Consider the following 27,344-nt stretch of genomic DNA (forward strand, 5'->3'; position numbering starts at 1 on the left):
AAGGGATTTCTTGCCTGTTAAGGCTCTCAGTCTTTTTGATAAAAACAGTTCAGAGCTATAGTTGAATTTATATTTAGAAATATAAATGACTTCTGCATTAGAGTCTCTGTAAGATTACAATCGTATAAATATGTCAAGCAGTTCAATATAGTACACGTGTATGTCTTTATGCATGTACTCACACATACACCTTCTCTTCATAAGACTCTGGTATCACCTAAGTTTATCTGAAAATGTAAAGTTTTTATAGTGCATGTGCCCGTGTGGTGATTTCATTATATGAATTTGCTTTTGATACATAGTGAGTGCTCTCTGCCCTTTAGCTGCAATGTATTTCTGACCTTACTCTGCACAGAATGGGCGTTTTGGAAAGCAGTAGCCAACTGGCATCTTAAACTAGGGGAGAAAGGTCCAAGTTTCATGGGAGCTCCAAAGTTCTCCCCTTTTTTAATCATTGCATTTCTGGCTTTGCTTCTTAACTTCCTCTCCATTAAGATCCATTTGTTTCGTTTGTGTGGCTTCTAAACAAAAACTAACTTCAACATAATTCCTAGACTTTTTCAGTTGGTTTTTAAGCTGGGTATTTTATTTAAAGGAAGGATCTTTCATTAGCTGTAGATAGGATTGCTCTGAGCTCTCACATGAAAGCAGATGAAAGCTGGGAAAACTTGCACTTTCTTGGAGAGGATGAGTTAGAAAGCATGAGTGGGAAGTTTTTCTGGCCCCCTGAAGCACGCATCAACTTTGCCTCGGTGCAACCAATGTTTTGAAATGAAAAAGCGCGAGAAACTCGAGACCGTCAATGGGCGAGCGCGCTATCTTTGCGGGTGGGATCCTAGCAAATGCCACTTTTCCCACCGAACCTTTGTACAGGGGCTTCCCCTTACTCCTGCCTCTCTTCAGAAATTGTGAACAGGTTACTTACAGGAGTTAGCACAGTTTTGGTGAGGCCCCTTTCTACAGCTGTTATGTCTGAATACCTCCATCCCTCTGAAGTCGTTAGAGACATCTGACAAGTGCCATTTAGCAGAGCTGGACACAGTGCTGGTTCCTCAGGATTTGCTCTGCAGCCCAGTATCCCCAGCTGAGCGCTAGGTCTCCCCTACGCTGGGACATTACGGCTTCTGTGTCAGAACCTCCTCAAAGTGCGGGACAGTCTCTCCCAACTGCTGGCAAAACTGTGGTGGCAATTCAGCCAGGAGGCTTCAAACCGAGCAGGAAGAAAGCCGTGAAGTGAAAAAGAGAAGGCAACACTCCACTTGTGACCTGTTCCACGGGGGGCTGGGATACAACACCCGCCTCTTTGCAAGTGGGAGATGTGTTAATTTGAAATGCCTCTCTTTCTTTTAGACAGCAGCAGTCTGCACGGCACTTTAATATGAAGATTTTCAGTGTTGAGCACATCAAAAATTAGGATCCACGTTGTTAAGCTCCCAAATAGTTTGCCCCAATCCTGTTACTTTAGGCAGAGCAGTGCTTTTTCAATCCCAGAGACACTCCTGCTGCCCTCTGTTTGGATCAGCATAGCTGAGCACGGAGACAGTATGGTGGCACTAGGTAGCTGTGGGAGCAGAAGGCCTCTCGAGTAACCCAGCTGAAAAAGTGTAAACCCTGAACTTGTGCTACCGAGCTGATATCCTCACTGTTATTTTAATGCCTGTGTTTTTTTTCTTGTGTGTATGTGCGTCTTCCTCGCTCCTACAGGTCCACCTTTGTCCCCTTTATCCCTTCCTCCTCTTCCGCCTTTCTTCCTGGTTCCTTCCTCCTTCCTCCAGAGCAACCCATGCCGCATTTTCCTGGATTATCCTCTCTGTTCCAGTGCTTGGTTCTGGGTGACTTCTCCTCATTGCCTCTCCTCTCCCATCCATTTCTCTTGCCAGCTTTGGGTTTAACATTTTTTAATTTTTTTTTGTTGAAGAAGAAACAGCAACCTGTGCTGTCTGATTTTTATCCCTTAATTCCTTTAACCCTCCCCACAAGGACCCTAAATTCAATTCCCTGTGCAGCAGCCCCTTCCCCTGTTTTATGCTCAGCAGCTTTGAGAATTTCCTCTGTTATACAGAAAGATTTGGTACAGATGCAACTGCCAAATACCCATGCTATCCCCTGCCTTGGCTGAGCCCCACTACTATGGGTGGGATGTATCTTCCCTCGGTGAGGAGGGGCATCCCCTCAGCCCCTTTTGCGGCTGGCTTTCACTGACCTAATGCTGCCCCTCTGCAAGAGAGCAAGCCTCCTCTTTAGTTATGATTTTCAAATTTGTTTCCCTCCTGCCCTGGCTCTGGTGTAACTCAACCTGGAGCCTGAGGAGAAATTGTAATATCAAACCACTGTAAGAATCACACCTTCCTGGGGTATGGCTGTGCTGCCAAATGAGAGGGCGCGGGGCCAGTCGCTGCCCCGTGGCAGCGCTGCTGAGGACTAACAGGTTTTTCAGGGGGAGCACTACTCGGAGCATCCCAAAGGACAACCAGGCTGTGCAGACTGTCGGGGCTGGGTACTGCCTTTGCTTTCTGGCTCTTTCCTATTTAGCAATCTTGATGCACCCCTGTGCACAAACCACTGTAAGACTCGGGCAAGCACACTCATTCAAATTAAAGCTTTGCTGCTCTGGGAAACAGAAGTAATTTTGCATCTTTTTAAAAAAAAAAAAAAAAACACAAAACAAAACCACAAACAAACACAAAAAAACCTCCAAAAACCCCTCCCAACCCAACACCCTTCCCACCCCCCCCCCCAAAAAATAAAAAAAATAAATGCAAAAAAACAACCAGCAGAAACTCCCATTTTTAAGGAAAAGCTAGCAACCCCTGGTGGCAGTGTTCATTAATCAGCTGAGGGAAAAGCTTCTAAAACCACAGCCGTGAGTGCGGATTTCTTTAAGAATGACAATTCAGAGCGGTAAGAAAAGTCCAATCAACACAGGGCACCTGTGCCAGCAGTGCCTTCCTACCGCAGCAGGAGGAGAGCCCGCAGGGGCTCTGCCGGGGGCCCTTGTCCTCTGGGGCACCGGGTGTGGAGATGCCACCCCGGAGCTCCCGTGGCCGCGCCGGAGCCTCCCAGGCAGCCGCAGATGCGGTGCTGTGGCGCGCTGCCGGCCAGAGGCGTGCTCTCCGTCCTGTGTGGCTGGGGTCAGCCAGTTCTCCAAAGGTGCCTCTCGCTCTGAAGGTAGATGCTACACCAAAAGCCTAGGAAGCCTGGAGAAGCAGTCTCCTAACGTTGGGACTGATGGAGGAGGAGGAGGGGGAGTGCTCTGCTGGCTGACTAGAGGCCTGTCCATGAAGTTCAGAGGCACTTGTCATCCCTTTGATGCAGAGCCCTTACAGTCTCTCGGGGTGGGATTTCAGCAGTGACCAATGTGTTTATGCAGCTAAGTAAAGGTTAGTTAGGTCCATACGTTGTTTTTTCACTTAACGTCTCAAAGGGAGATTTCTCTTCTTGTTTTAAAATGTTTCCTAAATGTTTATCCTTTTTTTTAAAAAAAAAACTATTGCTGACATTTGTTTGAAATGGATGATCCTAAAGTTTTTGTGTATTCTTTTTCTCTTGGACTAAACTATTATTTACAGGGGGAGAGGGGCAAGAAAGGCTCTAGAGGGTCTAAAGGGGATAAGGGAGACCAAGGAGCGCCTGGATTAGATGCACCCTGTCCGTTGGTATGTTCTGTTTCATCAAATGTATTGTTATAAGATTTGTTGATGGGGAAGAAAGAAGGAAATCATAACATAAATAATGGTCTTGCTAAAGTACAGCACTCGGATAAGGACCCGCCTGGTTCCCGCTGCAGGACATGGCAAAGCTGCCTTCTTCAGTGAGGAACCGCTGATCCTTTGAGCAATCAGGCTGTTGAGTGACCATGGTTATATTCCTTCCTCTTCCAGCACTCACAAAGGTTTGGGGTACATGGGAGTGCCCCATGTGCTGGGAGCCCAGGGCTTTCTCCTGTGTGGACGGAGCCCTGTGCCTCCTTTGCTGCTAATTATGGCTCTTCTCTGGAGATGTTTAGTGTCATCGTGTCTACGTACGACAAAACCTGACTGCTGTTTTTCTTGTCTTGGAATAACGGCCAGCTGATGTGATCACCTGAGAGCGACACAGGGCACTCGAGCTGCGTTACCCAGAGGGAAAATAAATCTCAGTTATTTTAAATGGCATATGTTTCTGTCAAAATATACTGTCTATAAATCTAGACAAATGAATAAATATAAGAATATGTATACATTTTCATCTAAACGCATATGCTGCAGCAAGCACTGCCAAAAATCTGTAGTGCTGCCATAAATCCCAGGAGTACTGGTGGATCATGTCTCTAGAAATCCAGCTGCTGGGTTTTCTAGTGAGGATAGGAAGAATGGATGATTTCAGAACAGAGGAAACACCATTCCCATCCTCTCAGATTTAACTCTGAGAAGTCTCTCCTGACTCGCAGACTACAGAAAAACAGAGAGGAAACTGCGACTACTGCTTATGCAGACAAAACTAAAACTGGAAAGAGGGGCCACCTGTGTTCTGGGTATGCAGCAGAGTGCCCTGTGGCAGTCCCACCGCGGGACTCAGCCTCTCCTCCCGTGACATGGAGGTGACCGGCTTTAACTGAAATAACGATAGTGGTTGATTTCATAAACAGGGTCTCCGAGGTTTTAAAGGCGAGAAGGGTGAACCGGGGTTACCTGGGCTGGACGGCCTGGATGCCCCATGCCCATTGGTATGGCGTACCTTCCCTTTCCTGCATGCTCGTTTGCTTTTTGGGTCTTGGTTGTTATCTTCCGATACCTCCGAATAGCTGCATGCCCTAGAAACACCTCGCAATTCCTTCCTTACCTATCTCCATCCTCCCTGCCTCACGCTGCTGTGGTCAGAAACAGGCCCTTGCCCTCACGCTGCCATTCGCAGCTGCTGTCGGCATTACTTTGTGGCACGAGGAAAAATGTAGCGGGAATGCAAATTCATTTACAGCTGCTTCAGTTCCTCCTTTGCCTTCACTCTGAGAACTTTCAGTAGACTAACGTATGAAGACCTGCCTCTGCACTGGCTTAGCTTTCTAGCAAGGAGCTGCAGTCCTTCATTAACTATTCTTAAGTGCTTGTATGTGGCTAGTACAGCCTGACACTGCTCGCTATTCCCTCGGTCACCCTATACATTAAGATGACTGAAAAAAGCAGTTATCCTGTTAGCAAGCTGTTGTGGTTTAACCCCAGCTGGCAATTAAGCACCACACAGCTGCTTGCTCCCTCCCCATCGCCCTCAGTGGGATGGGGAGAGAATTGAGGGAGAAAAAAAAAAAAAAAAAAAAAAAAGTAAAACTTCTGGGTTGAGATAAAGCCAGTTCAATAGGACAGAAAAGGGAAGGAAAATAAGAGAATATACAAAACAAGTGATGCACAATACAATTGCTCACCACTCGCTTTGACCAATGCCCAGCCAATCCCTGGTCAACTCCCCCCAGTTTATATACTGGCCATGATGTCATATGATATGGAGTATACCCCCCTGGCTCGTTTGGGTCAGCTGTCCCAGCTGTGTCCCCTCCCAGCTTCTTGTGCACCCCTAGCCTCCTCTGGCAGGGCAGTGTGAGAAGCTGAAAAGTCCTTGACTTAGTATAAACACTGCTGAGCAACAACTCAAACTTTGGTTTTTCAACCATACATTGGTGTTTCAACATTGGTGTTATCGACGTTATTCTCATCCTAAATCGAAAACACAGTATTATCTCAGCTATTAGGAAGAATATTGACTTTATTCCAGCTGAAACAAGGACACAAGCCCATGTAAAACATTAACTGGATGCATATCTCCCTCAGTTCCTGGTAGACAATTCCTATTTGTGACTCTCCCCAGAAGTCAAAATAGTACCCATAGCATCCAAGTAACTCGAATTTAGAATTGCCTGGTTCCCAATATCCATCTTCAAGTATCAAAAGATAATTATAATATTAGTGCCTCATCTAACCCAACTATTGTAGGACAGAGGTATTCAGAGACACTTAACCTCAACTGATTTTTAAGTATCCCATCACCAATCTATTAATTTACTCTGAGATTTTCTGAAAATGTAGGATTCTGGAGAGGTTTTTGCTCCCTACAGCAGTCTAAACATCTCCATGAAACATGGAAACCTGTATTCCCCTGCCCTTCCAGCCCCTGTTTGGCATGACTACATTTGCCAGAGGACAGTCATTCCAAGCTTTATGTTCCCTTAAAGGTGTTTGATGCCAGTTACAAGGGATGGGATATCAGTTAGTTCATCTAGCTGGAAAAACGTGTCCCAAAGAAAAAAGCCACATGTAGTTTGGAAGGTTTTATTAGTTTCCTGAGGAAACTAGCCCTGAAATTGCCATTAAAAGCCTTAGTTCTTTAACCTTTGTAAAGTGCTAGCATTAGTCGTCCTTCCAGCATTCCCTCCTCTGGGCACTGCCGTTGTCTCTCTGGGGCAGTGACTGTAACGGTGACCACTTGCAACCTCTCAGTTGCTGCTCTGTAAATTCTGGGTAATAGAAAGAAACTCTTCTGCCAGTCCCACAGGTGAAATCATACCTGCCCAGAACAGTGCACAAAGGGGAAAAAAACACTGACCCATGGGCTTTGCCTCCCACTGGAAACAGCCAGGCTTTGATGGAGTAAGCTTTGGCTGAATAAACCACCCAATTGCACAGGGGCAAGGATTCTATCAGTGCCCTGGAAGACTACCTTTCTTTTTTTGTCTCTGCTCTCAGTTAGGATTCACCCCACATGGCCACGTTGGAAGGTACACTTCTCTTCATACCTATTTTTGTTAGGAGGGGAAACTTGCCAGAAAATCTGGTGAAATACAGATGCCGTTATTTTTGTGTATATAGTGTTCTGGCATGCAAGCTAGCTTGGGAACGTGAATAAGCATGTTTTTTGATCCAACTAGGTTAAAAGCTTAGCATCCAGCTGACACATCCATGTGTGTAACTTATGAAGGCCGTGAACTAATGCTTTACAAATGCGAGCTATGTGGAAGGAGATACTTGGTACTAATAAGCACGTCTCATTTCCGTTCTTGGCAAATTCGCCTGCAACAAACACTTCCTTGTGACCCTGGTCTTCCTTTGATCCCTAAGCTATAACTCTCTGCCCTCCCATTCCTTCATACACCTAACTTCCCATCTCCTCCTGCAATGCACTACACCAGTCATTCCTACCACCACCAGTGTACCAATGGGAGTGTCACGATTTACCCAGTAATTAACCTGTAGCTCAGTATTTCCACACAGTGGGAGAGGGGAGAAATCTCACAAGGAGACCAGAGTCTAAAATACGCATTTGAAAAGCAACATGGTTGTAGCATCATGGCAACATGCATTTCATCAGTCCCTTGAAAGCGCATCTCCTTTAAATAGTTTATTTCTCAATATACTACTGTGTATTTGCTTTTCTGTTTGTTTTTTTTTTTTTTTTCCTGTCCCCTTCTCAAATGGGATGATAAGCACCGCAGGTTCTCACACAGTACTTGAAGAAATGAGAACTGAGTCATTTGAATGAAGAAATGTGCCTGCATCCTATGTTGTACGATTTCACTCCCTGCTCTTGAGTTTTGCTGGGGAGTAGCAATAGCCCATGGAACTGCCATGCACTCGCAGCAGAAGTACTTGACTTCTCACATCAGAGGTGTAGCTCCTTACATCTGACTTAAGGTGCTCTTGAGCAGGAGATGATCAGTGACATAATTTCCTCTTTTCTCACATCGAGTAGGGCTGTGCTCAGATGAAATTAATGGCAGTAAAGCATTTCCCGACCGTATAGTGTCAGTCTTTTAGTAGCACAGCCCTTAAGAGTATCCAACCTTCTTCAACATTAAAAATAAAATAAAAAATAAATTAAAAAAAAATAGTCACATGCCCACCTTGGGGTATGTAGCCCAAGAGTTCAGGGCTGCAGAAGTGCCAGGGGATTTTTGCAGAAATCTCCCCGACTTTATTGAGGCAAAACACCCCTCTCAGGGAGTCAGCTGAGACATCCTCAACCAGCACAGGCTCTGCCCAGCTTCCTCATTTCCCTGGAGCAGGATCTTCTTGGAGGCAAGAGGGGACAGCTGGGCACTCAGATGATAAAGCAAACCCTGTAACAAACAGGGCAGAAAGGAAATGCAGTTTTTCCCCAGACCCTCCTCAGGACCCAAGGTTAGTGCTGCCTCTGGAGTTTGATTATAACCTCGGTGTCACAGAGTCAAGCCTGAGGTCGTAGACCAGCCATCTCATGCTTTCCACTGCCAACTTCCTGCAGTATTTTTCTGGCTGAATGGGACATCCTGTGTTTCCTCCATCCGTCAGGGAAGCCTGGCTAAACACCTTCCTTGGCGAGGAACTGAGAACAAGCTGAGGACCTCATGTACATAAGTTCCTTGGGTGGCCTGCAGGCAAGCCCCCACGTCAGCCCCGGCCCTTGGTTTAAGCTACACCGGTAACGTCAGCCACAAGCCTGGGTCACTCCAAAGGGGTGAGGAATATCTTTCAGAATATTCCTCCAGCCCTGCTTCAGACTGTTTGTTGCAGCTCTAATAGTTAACCCACTTCTTTCCTCGATCTCTGCACTCTTTCCTGTGTCCTAAACTGCTATTTTATCCGTCTTCTTTTGCAGGGGGAAGATGGTCTTCCAGTTCAAGGCTGCTGGAATAAGGTAAAATAATCCTGGAGATGTTGTGACTGTGCCGAGCTGGCAGTGCTACAGGTCCTGCTAATGTTCTTCAGTGAGTCTGTCTAAGAGCAAAAGAGGAGGCACGCATGGGACTTCCAGGACCATACCCCTGAAAAGCAGCAAGCAAAACTCTCCCTTGTTTGCAACCCGCTGTCTAGGTTTCTAGGCTAAAAGGGAGAGAATTGTATTTGTGGCCTATTCTGAGGGAATGGGCTCGTTCGCCCGATTCCGGGCTAGCGCTGCAAGAGGGGTGTACGTACCTCTCCCCTCTGCTCTCCCTTTGGTTTTGATGGTTCAGCTGCCTCAGGAGTCCCTTTCTGAGGTCCCCTCAGATGCCTCTGCCGCTCCTCGGGGTCTCACCAGCCTCCAGTGCCTGCCGAGTGCGTTAATGCCAAGTGCCCGAGCCACGGTGATAGGAGGAAAGCGGGGGTAGAGAGTCAGCCCGGGTTGAACCTCCCACCCTTGCTGCCCGGGGATCTCTGCTGAGATCCAGCACTGTTTCTTTTCCTCCTGGAGACCCCGGAGGCAGCTTCCCTAACGCTGTCCCTCTGTCCTTCCCCACCCTGCTCAGCTGTCACTAACAACTGTTAGTGAATTGTCACTAACACCCGTTTATGTTTTCTTTTGCAGTGATGATTCTAACCCTGGACTGGCCTGTGTGTGTTACTGTACATAGAATATTTATTTTTATACAGTGTTCTTCTCTGAAATTCCCAAAGTTATGCATTTTTACAAATTATCAAGAAGCTGCATATTTTTTGTACAGAAAATACTAGATCTCCCTTCTTCCCTGTTTGTCAGTTCTCTGTATAATTCTGTGTCTGCATTATGCTTGTTTTGTCATGGAGTACAGCTGTAATATTTACATGATATTTGTGCACACATGATGAATATAGGAACTTAATAAATTATTGCATTAAAAGTGCCCAAAGGAACTGCCCTGTAGAGATTTAAAGGTCATTCTCATTTTTCAAGCTGGAATCATTCAAGAGTATTTCAAAACATTGTGTATTTTTTATTAAAGTGAAATAATAACAATTTTGTTGTGACTAAATTAAGGTGTTGCTGAAAAACCTCACAGTAGCCACTGTATACCGGGAGCATAGAGATTCCACGATTAATAATTATCAAACAAGGTCTGGTTCTCAATCAGATCCAGCCAGCCAAGCGCAGCCTCCAGAGGCTGCTCCTTGGCTATGCAGGAACGGTCACACCTTCTCCAGGAGCTGTGGGGTTAGTGTCTACAAAGAGAATCTCTTAGGCTCTTGCCTCTGGCTAAAATATAGTTCCTCCCATGAGCTGAAAATAATAAAAAATAAAAATAAAATAGAGTACCTCCTGTGAGCTGGAATAACGCTCATGACAACGAGCCCTGGTTGGCAAGAAATTCTAACATCTTTCTGATTTGTAGGCCTGCAAGTAGCTTCATTAAAGCCTCATTTAAAATTAAGCATATGGCAGAATACCTTGATGGCATCCTAATGAATGTTTATTAGAGAAATCAATCCACATGGCTTTTTAAAATGTTAACCAAATGTCGCATGCAAATTTGCAGAGCATGTCATTATAATTTACATACGTACATCTTAATTATCCTTCTTGACCTACCCTTGTTAATGTCTCGAGTCTAAACTACCCGTCAAGAAAAACTATACTATCAGACCGAGGTGAACATCACAATGTACTTTTCTTAGAAAATGAGTGAAGGAGTAGCAGCCTAAATCTATTCCCTAAAACATATCCACTTCCCTGGGTCCTTCGTGTAAGGGGGGAGGGCAGTTTTTGCAACCCAGAAGTTTCAGAGGGATGGAGAGAAGCTATCAGCACTTAAAGACTCCAGTGGAGAAACACGAGTGGTCGTTAGTTAGGCCGATCCACGGAAGTCCTGCTCTTTTCATAATGCTGCCACTACAAAGGGAGTTCAGCACCCTCTCCCACAGCATCACGGTACAGTTTTTACCCCTGGAGCTGCTGCAGTGCTGTACGTAGGGATCACAGGCTGTGTTCACAACAGCTTCTGGCTACAGCTGTGCCAGCTGAAGTGGTCGCCGCCGCCGCCTCCTATACTCAGCTATCCATCTGTTTACAAGTTATTAATTGGTTATTTTTTCCAACTGATTCCGTACAACCTTTTAGCACCATCAGAGCCAGAGATGTGCTTCTCTTGCATGCAGAGGCGAGGGTGTGCCAGGGTCTGCCCAAGGAAACGAGCCCAGCCCCTAACTGTTGCAACCCCATTTGCCACCTTACCCTTTCAGAAATTTATTGAACTTCATCTAAAAACCAGTGAGGTTTCTACCACCCAGTGTCCCTTGCCTCCCCGACCTAGATTGCTCTTGCAGTTAGGAGACTCCTTGCAACTTTTCACCTAAACTAACTCATGGGATTTACAACCATTTCTTCTCATGCTAATGTTGTCCTTTGGATGAAACTTTTCCATGCATGATGTTTTCATGAGATGCTCGGGGTACTGGAGCTGGAATGGCACACAAAGAAAATGAACCACAGGGCAGCGAGGGATTCTCGTTTGTTTTCTCATTAATGTATCTCATTAATAGAAAACCCAGCTCCCTGTTATAAGGCTTTGCAGCGGTGAAGCTTACCTAATTGGAACAGCACTTATTTAAATGAATGCCATACAACTCTGATGTTTTAATTACACACCTGTTAAACACAAAACAGTTACTAAAGCCCCAGCGAGGTCCGCTGATGGTGCCTTGGGTTTGGAAGATTGTAGTAGTGAATATCTACTCTGGTCTTGGAGAACTCAGCCCATGAGGCAGGTAGTTTGAAAGCTTCAGCCCATTCTAAAAGTGCTGGCTCTAATCCTCAAAAATTTACAGATGCCTAGAAGAACCTGCCAATGCCTCCTGTTCCCTTCGGTGTCCATGGTGTATTTTTGTTTTGTAACTGTTGTTTGTGGTTGCACTACATGGGGCTGCCTTTGCTTGGGTTTGCCTGATCTCAAAGTGAAGTGTGCATCTGTTATGTTGTCTTGACACAGATACTGAAAGGTAAAGGCATCTCGAGATGATACTGTATCTGTTTTATTTCTTGGGCTGGTTTTTGACTGATACATTTGTGAGTGAGAAAGCCCTTCCCTGAGACACAGGGGACCTTGAAATGCAATTGCCAGAACTCTTGAAAGTACCTGACTTGTGTCAGCAAAGAGGCAGGGGAGAAAGGGTAGTCTGAGCGAAAGGCTTGATTTTCTTTAATTCCAGCTTTGCCCCAGCATAACTGTTCCATTATCAGTGGAGCTGCTCCTGCCTTAAGTCAGTGCAAACCAGAAGAGACTTTGGTGCCACAACTTCCATAGGAGGCAGTTATTTTCTGTCAGCAAAACACTGATACACACACACACACACACACAGAGCCAGTGTCAACCCATGCTCTCATCCTTACTACCGTTTTCTTCTTTGTTATCTTGGATCACTCTGTTTCTAGGATTCGTTTGGCTTCAAATTAGCTGCTGGACTCTAAAGGTGCTTATTGTGGGCAGCAGAGTTCATGACCTTCTGTGACTTGTTTAATGCTTCTTTGGTGTACCCTTAAAAAGCCAAACTTAATTCAGCAAGAAGTAGTTAAAATCTTGCTGAGAATGGTATTTTGAGAGTCTACTGACTTGAAAATTTGTTTAATTTCTACTTTCACTTGCAAAACATCATCTCCCTTTGCTTCCTGGAAAAAGGGATGGATAGGCTTCAACTGCAAGGAAAACTCAGCTCTTAGATTTAGTTCTCCGGGGCACTGAGGGAGCTAATTCCCACAGATTTCTCTAGGAAGTGGGCACCTAAGTAGGAGTGGCACCCCTAAAGGCTTTTGTGAGCTCAGCCTGTGCCTAGCATGGGCGGGGAGGGGGGCGCATATTTTGGCAATCCCACAGTGACTCTGTAGGTTTTGCCGCTGTTGGGCATTGAGTCACGGGTGTCCGGCACGCCTGACTACCAAGAAAACACAGCACCGCACGTGGCATAAATGCAGGGAGAGGGGAAGGGCCCAAGAGTAATTGTAGCAGTTGCACTGAAGTCTAGAAGATGAGAAATAACTGATCTAGCACTGGGGGAAAGGGTGACAAACGTTCCCCGTGGTTACTGCAGACCGCAGCCTGTTTTTTTTTTTTAACTGAAGTAGATCAGGTAGCCACTTTAGATTGCTGTTCCTGCAGCCCCCGATATTGGTACAATCTCATCAGCCACTGGGGATAAACCAGAGGTCGCAAATCAGTGAAATTTTGCTTGATTAGCTGTTCTTCCCAAACATAAATGCCTTGCATTTCAAGAAAAACCCCAAATGGTAGAAGCTGGGTTTCCACCACCCTGAATCCGAGAGTTTAGTTTCAGGGTCCATCCGTAATAAAAGCTGTAACTGGGTGGTTGTCACTGTTGATGACTGTTAACTCTGCCTGGCTGTTTTCACGTAAACCCATTTATCTGCCACTTCAAGGGTCAAACTCCTTGGCTGATAGCCAAAAAGTGAGACAAGTCTGAGGGTGGAGAAGCCTGAGAAATGACAGCGGAATGAAAGGAGGAGGAGGAGGAGGATCTTCCTGAAGATTTGCTGGGGATGTTTTGCAAGTTCCCTCCCCGGAGCTTGGGAAGAGTTCTTCAACTGCACACCAGGAGCTGGTGCCCAGATGCTGCCTGTTGGGGCTGCAGGAGCTTGGCGTGCCAATGCTTTCTGCTTTGCTTTCTGTCTTCTCCCAGAGGCCAGTGGCAGGGTTTGAAAACGACACCATTTATAGTCTTTTTCTTTGGTCCTTTTCACTTCATTCTATTATTGCGGTCAGACTCTTCAGATGAAGAATTAGGCTCATTTTCCAGCAGCTGCTGTACAAATGAGTGCCAGACATAGGCAATATTTCTTGGGGGGGGGTGTGGGGGTGTCCTCTGATTCAAGAAAGAAATCCTTCTTGAACAATTATCTTCAGAAAAATCAGTGAAACCCCCCATGTTCAGTTGAGAGTGCTGCTCAGAGAGGTCACGATAAAACATTTTGCTACTGTTTCTGGTTACCAGATGACAAACTTCCACCTATATCATTGATGATTCCATCTTTAACCTTTTCGTCATAAACTTTCTTCTCCTGTTAAATTATAAAGAAATGATGGCGCTTTTTTTGCCAAAAATGGAAAACCGTACTGGATTTTGAAGGCATGAAATATCTCGTCAGAGGAGGAAAATGTGGAAAAAAATCTGGTTTCACTGAATAATTCCTTTGCTTCCTGTACTTCTGCTTTGGTCTCCGCCATGCACACTGGATGTATTTTGTCTGGAGCCCTCCAGAAATATTATTCTGCTGGCCCATTAAGGCCCTTTTTGTGGGTACCACTCAACGGATGTACTTCCAGATGGGGAAATAAGTATCACGAGGGTTAAATTCCACTCTTACATGTTTTAATACATTCACTGAAGGGAAATAAAGATTTGGCAAAGTGCTGAAGGGTGCAGAGGACGTTTCCCAGCTGTCGGAAGGGCAGAATATACAATTCTGGGTACTTTGTACCAACTGCCATGCAAATGTGGCGGCCCTTACTCAGTTCCCATTGCTGAAGGTTAAATGCTGTTCATGTGTAAGCAATAGTGCCCTTCCACCACAGCTCTTATAATTTATTATATAAAACGTAAAATTAATTAAGTACATATCTTCTGAACATAACTCGTAACATTTCTACTTCACTGAGTGCATTGGGAATCCCATTCTGCTGAGCGCTAGAACACATATTTAACTTTGAGTGTGTGATTCCCGTTAACCTAAATGATGCTATTTGCATATATAAGTACTCTGGTGAATCAGGGCCATTATTATTAATGAATGATATTATCTAAATCATTAGGCAGAACTAAATGATAAGCACATCATCTTATAGTTAGAGAGAAAGCACTGATTTCAAGTTCAAAGTGATGTCTTCTTAAATCAGACCAAGTCCCAGAAAGGCAATAACCTTCACTCAAACACCATTTGCCAACTCAGCTGAAATAATCTTGACCTTCTGATAAGGTCTGTACCCAGCACCCCTCTCCCCTCACCAGTGCAGGGAAAGTCGACCGTTAAAATAATTCCAGGATTACAAAAAGCAGGGGAAAAAGTTCTTTCAGTTTCATCTGAAGAATTGCAGGTTTTTTTCTTAAGATTTCTAACAGATTTATTCAGTCAATAGAGTAGTAGGGGAAGAAATGGTTTCAGCTGGGAGCCAGGCTGATGAAAGGATTAATTTATTTTATTTGTATTTTCTATTTTTACTTTTTGGGGGGGGGGAGGAGGGGACAACCTGACCAGAACTGCAGGCGGTAGGTGTGCTTTTTTTCTTCTTTTTTAATGAAAACTATTATATATATAGTTTGATGATGTTTCTTTTTATTAATGATTGGGGGGGGAGGGGGCGATTCGTTTGCTCTTTTCTGTTTTCTTGTGTTTTCTTTTAGATATATTTTTACTGGGCTTTTAGAATAAGTTTATAAAAGTTCCTCACCCCAAATGTCCTAAGGACATTCCTATTGTGGTTTTTCTCCCTAAGTTCAGTCGTAAAATGGTGCTTTCCATAGGCAAACCAGTTTTTAGTGGGGATAAATAAACCCACACAGGCCACGCCTAGGGACCAGGTACCAGTGACCTCTCCCAGACAAAATGGTCTCTCCGAAACTCTTCATTTACATTTACAAAATTCACAAGGGCTATGTTAGGGACCAGTTGACTGAAAATGGTCTCTTCTGATCTTAGGTGGTCTGTTGTAAAGCAATTAGTCTGGCAAGAGTTGCTGTGTCCTCTTCAGTAGCATTCTACAGCCCAAAAGCTCAGGCTTAGCTAGAAGGCTCTGAAATGGCAGTTAAAAGAAACATGTTTTCTTGAAAACAGCAAGCTGTTGGTAGTTACTTACTAAAGCATTGTTATCTCTTGCTATTGTTTTCCCCTCCTCTAAATCCAGCAATGCACTCAAGTTCAGGTTTATCTTTAGACTTTGATTTGCACTGAGATATGTGCAAATGTTTTGCTGGATGAGAGTCTCCCCTTCTTTTACACTTTTTTGTTTTTTTTCCCCTTCCCCTGTTTTTGTCCCTATTGCTTCCAGATGTCTTTGTCCCAGACAGGATGGTTACTTTCTTTTCTGCATTTTCAGAAAATCTGTTGGTCACATTTTGATCATTTTTCTGTTCGCTTTTATTACATATCCCTCCTGCTATACTTCCTCCCTTCTCATACTTCTTCACTGTCAAACATTTGCCATGATGTTTTCATCAGATCAAAAACATGAATTAAGATTGTAGATGTTTGTTGATAGTTTTGGGAGTTGACTGTAAAGCTTCTACTGGTTAAAATGCTAGGCAGCAAGACCAGTTTATCTTTGTAGCTTATGATTTTGTTTGCTTGTTGAAGTTATTTAATACATTTTTTCTTTTTTAAAAAAAAAAAATCCCACTCAGAATTAGTCAGAATATTGCAGACTTTTTTTAAAAGAAAAATCTGCTAAACTTTTTTTTTTATTTTTGCTGCAAAACATGACTTTGTTGAACTGCTGTCACAAAGTTTAGTAGGTTAGATGTATTCATGGTAGGTATGAGAGGACTGGTTGTGAAACTTGTAGAGCAGAACTTGTATTCTTGCTTTCCATTGCACGCTGTTTGTCAGTCCATTCTCTGGTGGGGGGTTGCTGGGAGTGTGAAATTCCATTTTGTGATAATTCCATTGTTTTCTCACAGTAACATTTCAAAATATTGCTTCAGTAAATCTTCCCTTCTAAGGGAAAAAAAAAAAAAAAAAAAAAAAAAAGAAAAAGACTAAGATTTGCTTTTCCCCTGATGTGTACACCACTGGCAGTGCCACAGACCTAGCAGACTGACCCTTGCGAGGAGCCTTCCAAAGGAAGTGTGCTATCTCAGAAGTGCACGTGGCCCGGCAGCGGCAGGGAAGGCAGAGGTACCCGCGCGAGCACCAAGGAGGGAGGTGGAGCAGAAGCGGCAAACAAGGCATCCCAGCAGAGGCCCCCCCCATGCCCTCACCTAGGCTGGTTCTCAGCTGCAGCACGCACTTAGCCCCCGTCATTCTTTCCACTTCTCTAACCAAACAGGATTACTCTATTATTCCTTCTTGTCCCTTGCCATTTTAAATTTCAAGATGGGGTAAACTGGGGCAGAACATTGTCATTGTCGTGTTTCCCTCCCACCCCAACAAAAGGAGGACTAAGAGCATCTTTGATGCAGAGTGGAATGGCCTGACTCCACAACATTCCCATAGTTTTTAATGATGGAAAATTGACTCCAGATGCTGAACAGCACAGTAATGGGAGGGAGTTTCTGATTTATGGGGGGAGCCTGCAGATGTCACAGGCTCTTCAGTGGTGCAGCTCGCAGTGCCTGAGTTACAGGCCATACCTACAATCAGTGCACTGCGAGAAGAGTAGGTCTGAAGAACAAAACGGGTGCTGCCAAGGAACTATCTTGTTTCAGGAGGCTTAATTTTTGCCTGCTCTGAGCTGACACGGTGGTTTGTGCTGTGCCGTGGGGACATTGCTGTCGGTGCCCAGGCTGGGTGGCTGGGAGAGTGTCCCTGTCCGGGCGAGTTCGCTCAACCGAGCAAGATGTGTGCTGTCAAGTAGATACCCCCGTAGCACTCGGAATCCTCGGAGCAACAGAAAACCCACTCCCTGATGTACTTTCCCCACACCTGGAATGCTTGTGTCATTGGCACTGCCCCAGTTTTTCATCTTTATATAATCTGGACACCAAATTCGTTGATACTGGGACGCTTTCCGTCAAAGATCTGCTCATCAGCCAACATGAGTCAAACATTGATGACCTAATCCCTGCAGGAGAATGATTTCTGAAGCAATCTGTTGTTGTTACATATCTGGTTTCCTTGAATTTTACAAGAGAGATTTTACTTTTTTTTTTTTTTATTTTTTTTTTCCTTTGGTGGCATAGAATGTACAATATTTAATATACCTGTAGTAAAGTGTTGAGTTATGAGTAGATCCTGGCAGGGCATTGTTTCTGTGTGTCTCTCATAAACACTGATTGATTGAGACATTTATCTCTGAATACACTTTTTACACTTCTTTTTTATATTGAACTTTTCAGCCTGTATATTAAATAGCTGATGTTATTTGACATTCATTAATGTAAGTGCTGTAATATACTTTTGTGTTACCAGTAATTATTACTGTCATTGTGCTAATTCTGAGACATTATTTCAACTCCTTTTGACGTAGTATAGTTACTTGGAATTTTTTGGCCTTTAAGAAAATTCCACACTAAATAATTGCTAGAATGAAGAGAACAAAGGGCTGTTTTTTCCCCACAATCTTTTCAACCTCAGTAGGACCTTCTTCAGCCAAAATGAGCATTTGCTTTTTCTTTTCCACTTTTTCCTTGGTAGTATGATAACAATTTGCTTTGTCTTCTAATCTTGGAAATTCTGAATGCCATTTCAACTATTTCTAGCAGTATTTTAGAAAAGCAGAGATAGCTGTGCCATAAGGAGTTACTGATCATTACAGGATTGAAATATTATAGTTACTTTGTTTTTCTTTATAAATATTTTTTTCCACTATTAAGTTTTTAAGCAAGTCTTTTCTTGGTGTGATAAAAATTGAAAAGACACTAAAGGTTTAAACACTTAACATGTACGAGGAAAGGGATTCAGTTAAATTATTTCCATCCGTATGAATGAAAAATAGCTTATAAAAGTTTGTCAGAACAAAAACTGTGCTTCAGTTACCTATTTCCTGTGTCCATTAACTAATCAGTGATTTCAGTGAAACCATACCTGTCCTTGAAACCAGGGATACACTTGATGACTCACTGAATCACAGCTTTGTAATAAATAAAGTTCAGTTTTGTAAAAGTAAGCTGCTGCTTAATTATAGTGTCTTTAAATCATTTCTTCCTTCTTGTAAAAGATGGAAATTTTATATGTTTAATCACCAAATAGCCATTTATCAGATAAAGAAAATAGTGCTTATCTTAATTGGAGGTGCTGTTTTATATTATGATGAAAACTGCTACGCAGGAGCTGTATGTTGCTATTTTAAATACCTTAGCTACATGATCATGAGAACAAAGATGAGAGATTCCAGGAGGAAGTTAGTTTGGGGAATGGACTTTTGGAAAACCGAAGGAGGGCTCAAAAACCAGGCAAGAGGTAAGGAAAAATATCTTGGGCCAACCACATTTAAAGTGTCATCCCACTGTTTTCCCAGAGGAATCTGATGAATTCCCCATGCCTTGTGTTGAAGCTTTACTCCTTTGTGTCAATGTTTTAGTGAGGTTTCTATTTTAATTTGTGTGCCATGCATATTCCGGTACAATCTGCATTTGTTACATATGATGTACATACTTTCTTCTACCTTTTATAAAAACATCTGTTTTATGAATAGTTTCTGTCTTTTGTAACTGACAGCTCATGCAAATAATAAACCATAAATCCACTTAGGTGTTGTCTTTCCATTTGGCGATGGTTTTTAGGTTAATATCCTAAGGCAATGACGCCATCTGCTGTTTGCCAGTCAGACCCAGTAACTAGGAACTAGGTGGCACTTTTCAGCTGGTTTGGCAGAGGGACAGAAGTCTCAAAAATACTGTTCTCACCAGCTCTATGAAAATAGACAGCTGGATAGAGGACAGAGTCCTACTTAATGCCTGTGCTAAGGGAAAGGCAGCAACATCAGCTGTGTTATATTACTGGACACTGGGGAATCTGCATGGGAGAAAGACAGCCTGAACCCTCCCACTGCATGAATAGCCTTATTGGAGCTTGCTCTTCAGACGTGAATTAATTGACCATAAAACACAAAGCGACGCGAATTGTGGAACTGAGAGAGCGAGCACAAACAGAGGGGACAGAGCCAAGACCAGAGGAGAGTAGAGACTGACTCTCTAGTTATGCCCGTGCGGAAATGATCATCAGCTTTGTGTACTGTCTTGTTTTTCTCAAAATTCAGAGAATCAATAACAAGGCGTACATCTATCTCAAAGTCCAAGAGTCGGCAGCTATTTGCTAAGGGACCCTATCTAAGAATCCCTGCTAATGCCGCGAGGGGGAAACAAATCAAATGACTGAGCCTTTGGCAAATGGTTTGGGGCTAGCTGAATCTGTCCTGTTCACTTGGTTTTGGCAAGGCGTGCTTATAAGGGGGAAGGTGCCTTTGGCTTTGAATGCCGCAACAGCTGTTACGATGATTGTACTACACCCCACAGTGATACATTCCTCTCATCTAACTTTAGCTATCTGAAAAGTAGACATCTACATCGGAGCAAGTTTCCCTTGGCTCCTTTTGCAGCCAAAGGGGAGAAACTGACAGTGCTAGGGACATCCATCTCTCCCTCCCTGCTCGTAGAGACCGCAATTTACTCCTCCTCTCCTGCACACCTGGGCTTGTTTCTGTGTTAGCCCAAAGGGCACACGTGCACTGACACAGGGGTGAGTCTTTGAAATTAAAGTGATTTGCTGTAGAAACCTTAGCTCTTGCTTTGTCAGACAGCAAAAGTGTGTGCTTGCTCCTGACCTCCTCTAGGTATTGATATAATTAGCCTTGGATCACGAGGCAAAATCCTCAAGGATCTGGATGTTTAACAGTGACTGATGCATTAAGTTATATAGACAAACGAACATGTTTGGTTGCTCCAACTTAGAAAGGAGCATGTGTTTGAAACACAATTTCTGTCATTCCTCAAGGCTTTAAGGTCACTTTTGCTTCATAAAAATGATGGCTCCTGAATGTATATCATTATACCTTGGGAGAGCTGTAAAATTTTGCACTTGTGCAATAAATGTATGTTTTGGAGATATGCTGAGTATTAGCTCAGCAAACATGAGACCCAAAGGTGGGGTTTAGTTCAAAGCATCTTGATTTATTTAGGGGTCACAGTTAGAGATTTTTTTTTTTTTTTCCCTGAGGGCTCTGTAGTTAGCAGAAAAAAACCCAGATATTTTAATGATGTAAATTGACTGGTTTATATCAAACTGAGAAACAATTATGAAAGCAGACAAACAAGCAACCCTGTCCTGTCCTGTGATGTTTCTCTGAAAAGAACTCGGAGCTTAATTGTCCCATCCAGGAAGACAACATGCTTGTAAATGTCACCAGGGGAGAAGGGAAATGTGCAACACAGCTCCAAACTATACCAGAGAGTAAATGCAAAGGGACAAACATCCCTAGCCAGCACAGGAAAAAAACGATCAGACATAACTACAAAAAATCCCTTTGCAGCATCGTGAGAAGTGACAAATATGATCTAGTTTCATCTGTGAGATGCCAGTTGGGTAAGACAGTATCCTGCAGTACTGATCTGGAGTCATCTGTGGATGAACAACTTGATGATTAAATGGTGCAACAACACAGTGCTACATATTTGCCCCTCCAACAAAGAAATTTAGTTCTACAAATGCCAAAGCCAAAACATAATTGCATCAGAAGTCCCCAGACACCTGCTGGGATGTGTCACTTCCTGCACTAAAACCCTGTGCTACAGTAAAAGCACAAACATTTTGTTGCAAATAGTTTGCTTCAGGAAATTCACAGGTGTTACAGAGATGGGAACTTTTCTGACTCTTAGATGGGCAGTGCCTGGTTATCATGTTACTCTGTAACCAAATGTGTCCCTCAAATTTATCCCTTTATCCATCCAGCTTTCCTCAAACTCAGAAACTGAAATAGATTTTTTTACTAGTTAATATCAAAATTGCATTCCTTTGGAGACATAGAACAACAAGCCAAGAGAATCAGCTGTGCCCTTTCCCATATCGCCCCTCACTTGTCTTACCTAGAAGTCTTAACCTTTCTAATTCTTCAGAGAAGCCATTCCATACATGTGATCACCACAATTTTCCCTAGACCTTACCGATTTTTGGCTGTTGTTTCTGAGCTGTGGGAGAGGAATCCTACAGTGTATACCTCAACAGAACACAATGTTATTGTCTGGGTTTGGTTCCCTTATTCTTTTTTTTTTCTGTAATTCTGAAAGATATATTTGTAAATCTCAATTTGACAAAAACCCTTGTGATTATTGTGAATAAACATGAGTATTCAAATATTTGTATTAAATTAGTATTTTTACTTCTATGACCAAGAAATAACTGTGCCAAGACAATGGTCTCTGCTGTCTGCACTGATGTGTTTAAGTAATAGGAATTAAAACACTCATTTTTAAATAACAAGGATGAAAACACTTGTATTTTTTTTAATTCTTTTTAAGCTGATAAGCAACATTTTACCTTTAGAATCAGTTGGTGTTTGGGCAGGAAAGACCTCTCTCCTTCTTGCTTACGTGTTAGCTAATCTGTGACTTCTGAAGACCTCCTACCCATCAGTCTACCTTAAATACCGTGTCAGAACCTAACACGCACAAAAATGTTTAATTCTGAAGTACACGGGATGATCTAATTTATAAAAATACTACTATAAGAGAGTTTTCCAAAAAGTTGGGATTTAACTTTTTGGTTTCTTTAAGAAAAAAAGCTCATTGTACACAACCTACGAGCATAATAACCCCATAAGGGGTATGGAGGGTGGAGGAGGGATTAAAAAATGTCTCAAAGAGGGAGGGAAAAAAGTCACCACTGAAATATAGATTATATGTAGAACTCAGTTACTACATCTTTTACCTACTGCCACAGTATATACGCACACCAGCTTTGACTGTATTAGGTTATCCTAATGGCATGACAACGCTTACGCTGATTTGATGAAGTTCCTGGGTTATACATGCCCATAAGACAGAGCTTTCAGAGTACTTGACATTACTGTACTGCCAGGATGACCCTGGACGCCTGCCAGCCTAAGCAAGAGTAAAGCTGTATTTCTTGATTCTGAAGCTATGAAATATTCATTACAATGTTTGAGATATAACAGCTTCTGTCCAAAAGTGAGAGTGCCATAAACAGGCTGTTTTTCCAATAGCTGGAGAGTTAGGCAGTCAGCAGTCTATAAATGCTCCATCAATAGATATGTTGTTTATTTTGACAAAGTAACAGATTGTATTTGCACTTGGAAGTCAACTGGCAGATGGGCTTTGCAAAACCTAGTGAGGGCAGACTCCACTCCTGCTGATTGGGGAAAGCTCTCTTTCAATCCAGCACTGCAAATTTTTGTATTGAAGAATGCTAGTTAGTAGTAATTCTTCCCTGAGCAACTAGATCTACACGGCCAGAACATAAAGCTACTGTGACCAAAAATGCTGGACTTTCAGTCATCTTCTGCATCACAAAATTTGTGAAGATATCTACCCTGCCAATTACTCACCACATGGTTCAGGTAACAGACTGCTTTATCACTTTTCCATTGCAACCTTAGTGTTCACCACTGCGCTCAGAGCAGGAGAGAGAACCCCTTGTAACTTAGCTGCTCTGAAAAAGCAGGCAGTTCCAAAAGTACAGAACAATTCATGCGTGGTAAATCTCAATTCAAATGTTGCCTTGCTCTGATCTGTTCTACTCAATTTTTTTTTATTCTTGTGTCGCAAAGCAACTCAGAATCTTCCAGAAATACCTGAAGCAACAAAAACTTACATATAATGCTGTTAACGTTTAGGTTGAGGATAAAGCTGGAGAAATAAACAGAGGTGAAATTTACCTTATAGTGGGACAATTAAAAACCACAAAGGCAGGAAAAATGGTGTTAAAATTCAGACATCTATGACCGACTTTTAAAAAAAATAAAATTAAAAAAAGTGGTACACTGTGCAGGTCTTTGACCACCTCCTCTCTCACACTTCTCCAGCACTCCTGCTTCCTTCAGTCTCCCGCTGCGGGGAGGCTGCGCTGTGGTTTGTGAGTTGCTGGCCATTCCTTAGCTGGTGCAAGGGTAGCCAAGCATCCAGCTTTTCTCCATGCTGGTGCTGCTTCCTGAACACAGAAACTCTTCCCAGGCTGCAATCCCCACAGAAATAATGTAAGCAGTAGCAAAAACCAGCTGCAAAATAGGAGATCCCTTCTCTCGTACCTGCTCTATAGCCAGTAGCATAGTGACTTGCTCAGGGACGTCACCACTCCTGGGATGTACTGTTCTTACTGACGATGTGAAAACTGGTAGCAAGTTGGTCTGGGTGATAAAGAAGAAATTGAGGAAATTAGATTCTTATTTCAGGGAACACAAAAGCTGTACTGGGAGGCCGCAGCCCCACATGCACTGGATGGGGTAAGCCCCTTCTAAGGCTGTGACATTTGAAAATCATGTTATATCTATGAAAGGCAATTGTGAAGAGGAGCCCCACCCTTACATTAGTTTATTTCACCTGATCCATCTGAATGGCACATACCAATGTGGTGGATGTGAAAACCACAAAATTAAAGCTGAAAATATGCCTGAATGTAAGGACAATATTGTTTATAAACAGAAAAATGTTTTTGTAAACAGAATGAGTTGTCCTAAGGTTGAAAGTTTGTCTCACATAGAAGACATTTTTTTTTTTCTTTAAAGACCTCCTACACATTTGTGTTGTTATCACACAGCAACTATTTGATGTTTATCTGTAACAAACTGGGAATGTTTTCAAAAATTTGTGATGCTTATTTTGTGTCATCTCAAATTATTTTTAATTACAAAGCTATGTACCACATGCATGATTGCTAGGATTAGTGGATGTAATTATTTGTATATGGAAACAGAAAAATGTAAATGCTCTTCTTCCTTTTTCACATGGGTTTTACATTGTCTTTCATTTTCATGCTTAGTACTTGAAAATTTTCTTTGTATTCCTCCTACCCTCCCAATATGGTTCAATACACTTACAGTTCTACAAATATCTTTTTCGTTTGCCAAGTTCAAAGTCTCAACAGGGAAGATCCATGTAAGATTTCCCTTTATGTGTAAAATAATTCAAATTCATACACATGAGTTTTTCTTCCATGGTTTCAAAGAATTTTGACCTTGCTTTCAAGAAGAAATGGGAAAGGGAATAGACTCTGAAGAATTAATCCACAGAAATGCCTTAGATCTCTTACTCATTGAATGGCTTGCTTAAAGAGGAAATGTATCTTTATTTCCATTTTGATGACACTGAAAATATAGCCCTTGTTACTGAAATACTTTACCCAGGGTCACCGAGCAGACGAGAAAACCCTAGGTTCTCAACTCACGCCCACTTTCATTGGGAGATGGTGTGGTCCATGATTACTGTAACCTGAAGGAATACTTAATCACTTTTTTTCCATACCAAATGCAAGTCTATACAGACACAAAAGTTTACTTTGGCAAAGCCAAAAACACTACAATGAATCTTTATACAGTGACAAAGTGAAAGCTGAAAGCACGAATGCTTCTTTATCACTCTGTTCTGTTGTTTCCAGCCACCCTCCTGAAGTAACATTGCACGGGAGTTGGAGTGGTCTGGGTTAATACTGTATCTCCTAGTGCATTACAATAGCCCCCAAATATCTTTCAGATTAAATCAGACTAATGATGCAAGATGTCCGTACAGGAATGATGATATAAACCCAATTTCACGTAAAAATATCCCCGATATCGGTTTAAGAGGTGTAGCCCTGTACTCTTCTGTTTGCATCAGTCTGCGATCACGTATTTGGCGCTGCCAGCAGACACACTGCGAGACTTGTAATACAATCGCTTATCGCGCATCTTAGATCTCAAGCTCTTGAATCCATGCAACTGTGGGGGAAAGAAAACACTCAGCTTTCATTTAGAAAGCGAGTTAAGTTTGCAGCCCTCGTGGCTGAGTTGAAAAGCTTGTGAACGCCTTAAACGCTCCAACGCAACAAGACACAAAGAGCTGCCGGTACTCTTTGTTACGGCCGTTTTAAACCAGTTTGGGGATGCTGGAATATTTGGATTAGACGCAGCGTACCAAAACGTGCGGGGTCACCTTGCCTAAGGGATCTAGGGATGGGCGGCTCCCTTCCTAACAAAACCCGGGCAGGGTGGGCGGAGGACACCTCAAAAGCTATCCTCGAGCCCAAGCTGGGACTCCCTTGAAACCTTTGCGGCTCCGAACTCCTTCATCCCCTGACCAGGGAAAGGATGGGAAGCCGGGCTTTCTTCCTTTATGCTCCCGACGAATGCCAGCCCGGCAGCTCCCGGGGACCGGGGGGTCAGGGGAGCCCTTTCTCTCCTGAGCGTGCGTGGGGTGGGGAGCGATGGAAGAGGCGGGGAGGGGGTGCCTGGGAGAAGGCGGCAGCAGCAGCCCTGGGGCCCGGGCAAGGAGGAGCGGCGCGATGTCTGGGAGGGCGGCAGCGATAGGGGGGTTGTTGCAGGCCCGGGCTGCAGTGACTCCTCCTAGAGGCGGTATGCGGAGCAGGAGGAAACCCCTTCCACCCCCCTCAAGAGGAGCCGCCGCCATCGCCATTGAAACATACAATACGGGAAGAGAGCCGGCGGCTGAGGCGGAGCAAGGGTGCGGGCGGGAGGTGGGGGAGGCAAAAAGGGAAAGGGGGGGAGGAGGGGAGGGGGGGGGGGGCAAGGAGAGGAGGAAAAGAAGGGGAGAAAAAAGGAAAAAAAAAAGAGGAAGGGAAGAGAAGAAGGAGGCGGCGGCGGGCGCCGGCAGGTGAGGGGAGCGGCGGCGCGGGGGGCTCCGGGGCCGCGGCGAGGCCCGCTCCCTCTCTCCTTCCCTCTCCCGGCCGCCCGACCCACCTCCTACTCCCGCCGCTGCTGCCGCCTTTCTCCGCAGCCGCCCCGGGGGTCGGGGGGGGGGTCGGGGGACGGACACCGGCCGGGGCCGTGAGGGGAAAAATGGGCAATGTGTGATGTGGGGGGCACGCAGGGCGGTGTGAGGCTGTGGGGAGCAATCGCCGCGGACGGCGGTTGGGGCGCGCGGGGGGGGGGGGGGGGGGGGGACGCGTGAGGCCTGCTCGCGGATCCCCGCGCGCCTGCGGCTCTCGCTCGCTGCCTTTCCCCCCCACACCCCCCCCCCCCCCCACTTTCGCCCCTCAGCCGGGAGAAGCCGCAGCGCCTCCCGTTCCGGGGACGCGCTTCTTCGCGGCCGACCCTCGCAGTTAGCGGGAGCGAGCCCGCGGAGGGGAGAAAGAGAGGAGGGGGGGGGGGGAAATTGGGGGGGGGGGGGGGGGGGGGGAAGCGTTTGCGCGGGAAAGCCAACGGCCACTCCCCCCCTCGCCGCGCCTCAAAGCGCATGCGCGGCCGGCAACGGAACGGCAGCGGCACCCCACCCGCCCCAGCCCCTTTCCTGTCGCTCACCGGCTGCGGGCCAATCAGCGCGCTCCCTTCCTAGCCCGGGCTGTGGTGGGCCCACCCCGCGCGGGTGTTGGCGGCGCTGGCCAATCAACTGCCCGCCGCCCCTAAGGACCGCCTTCCCGGCTCCGCGGGCGGCCAATGGGCGTGCGCGACGGTGCTCTGAGGGGAGGGAGGGGGCGGGGCGGACTTGTCCAGGCAACGGGGTGGCGTGCGCGGGGCGGGAGCTGCCGGTAATGGCCGCGTTCGGCGGTGTCAGCGCCGGGGCCGGGGGTGGTTTCCAGGGGCCCTTTGGTTCACCGGGCTGCCTCACGAGAACCTGGCAGCCCTCAGCAAGGTCAAAAGAAGACTCCGGTGGAGTCAACACCGAGGCCCAGCCCCTCGGCTTGCGAGCCACGGGCGTCTCTGTGAGGACCCCCGGGTTTTTCTGGCCTCGGTGTGCCCGTGAAGCTTCTTTCAGCACGGACGTGCTCTGTGTCGTTCAGTTTGGAGTAGGCTGAGGGCAGGGGATGTACTGCTTGCACCCTGAATAGCTCTGTGTTTGCACAGTCCT

The 27,344-nt window shown here is 44.8% G+C and overlaps 2 protein-coding genes and 1 long non-coding RNA gene across 9 annotated transcripts in view; 2 read left to right on the forward strand and 1 right to left on the reverse strand.

Moving 5' to 3' along the window:
* The window catches only part of COL13A1 (collagen type XIII alpha 1 chain), a 92,075-nt gene extending 82,379 nt beyond the window's left edge, over positions 1-9,696 (forward strand). For all 4 annotated transcript variants that reach the window (XM_042790019.1, XM_042790032.1, XM_042790026.1 and 1 more), the window contains 3 exons: positions 3,570-3,656; positions 8,602-8,640; positions 9,289-9,696. In XM_042790019.1, the coding sequence (XP_042645953.1) occupies positions 3,570-3,656; positions 8,602-8,640; positions 9,289-9,291 (129 nt within the window). In that variant the 3' untranslated portion in view covers positions 9,292-9,696. The remainder of the gene's footprint in view (positions 1-3,569; positions 3,657-8,601; positions 8,641-9,288) is intronic.
* Positions 9,697-15,106: 5,410 nt separating this feature from the next.
* Positions 15,107-26,356, reverse strand: LOC116961988. Its single transcript, XR_004407300.2, has 3 exons — positions 26,237-26,356; positions 23,594-23,692; positions 15,107-16,392 (listed from the first exon to the last, which is right to left on the reverse strand). It is a non-coding gene; the product is annotated as an uncharacterized LOC116961988 (long non-coding RNA).
* LOC104363435 (core histone macro-H2A.2) overlaps positions 25,888-27,344 on the forward strand; it is a 28,134-nt gene continuing 26,677 nt past the window's right edge. The window contains exon 1 of one of the 4 annotated variants that reach the window (XM_032994567.2): positions 25,888-26,000. The gene's annotated coding sequence lies outside the window, so the exon portion shown is untranslated. Of the gene's footprint in view, positions 26,014-26,101; positions 26,151-27,344 lie in introns of those variants that run through there. The other 3 variants (XM_032994569.2, XM_042788340.1, XM_032994568.2) reach the window with 3 other exon arrangements.

This window comes from Tyto alba, unplaced genomic scaffold (genome assembly GCF_018691265.1).
Source record: "Tyto alba isolate M040663 unplaced genomic scaffold, T.alba_DEE_v4.0 Super-Scaffold_1, whole genome shotgun sequence".
Taxonomy (NCBI): domain Eukaryota; kingdom Metazoa; phylum Chordata; class Aves; order Strigiformes; family Tytonidae; genus Tyto; species Tyto alba.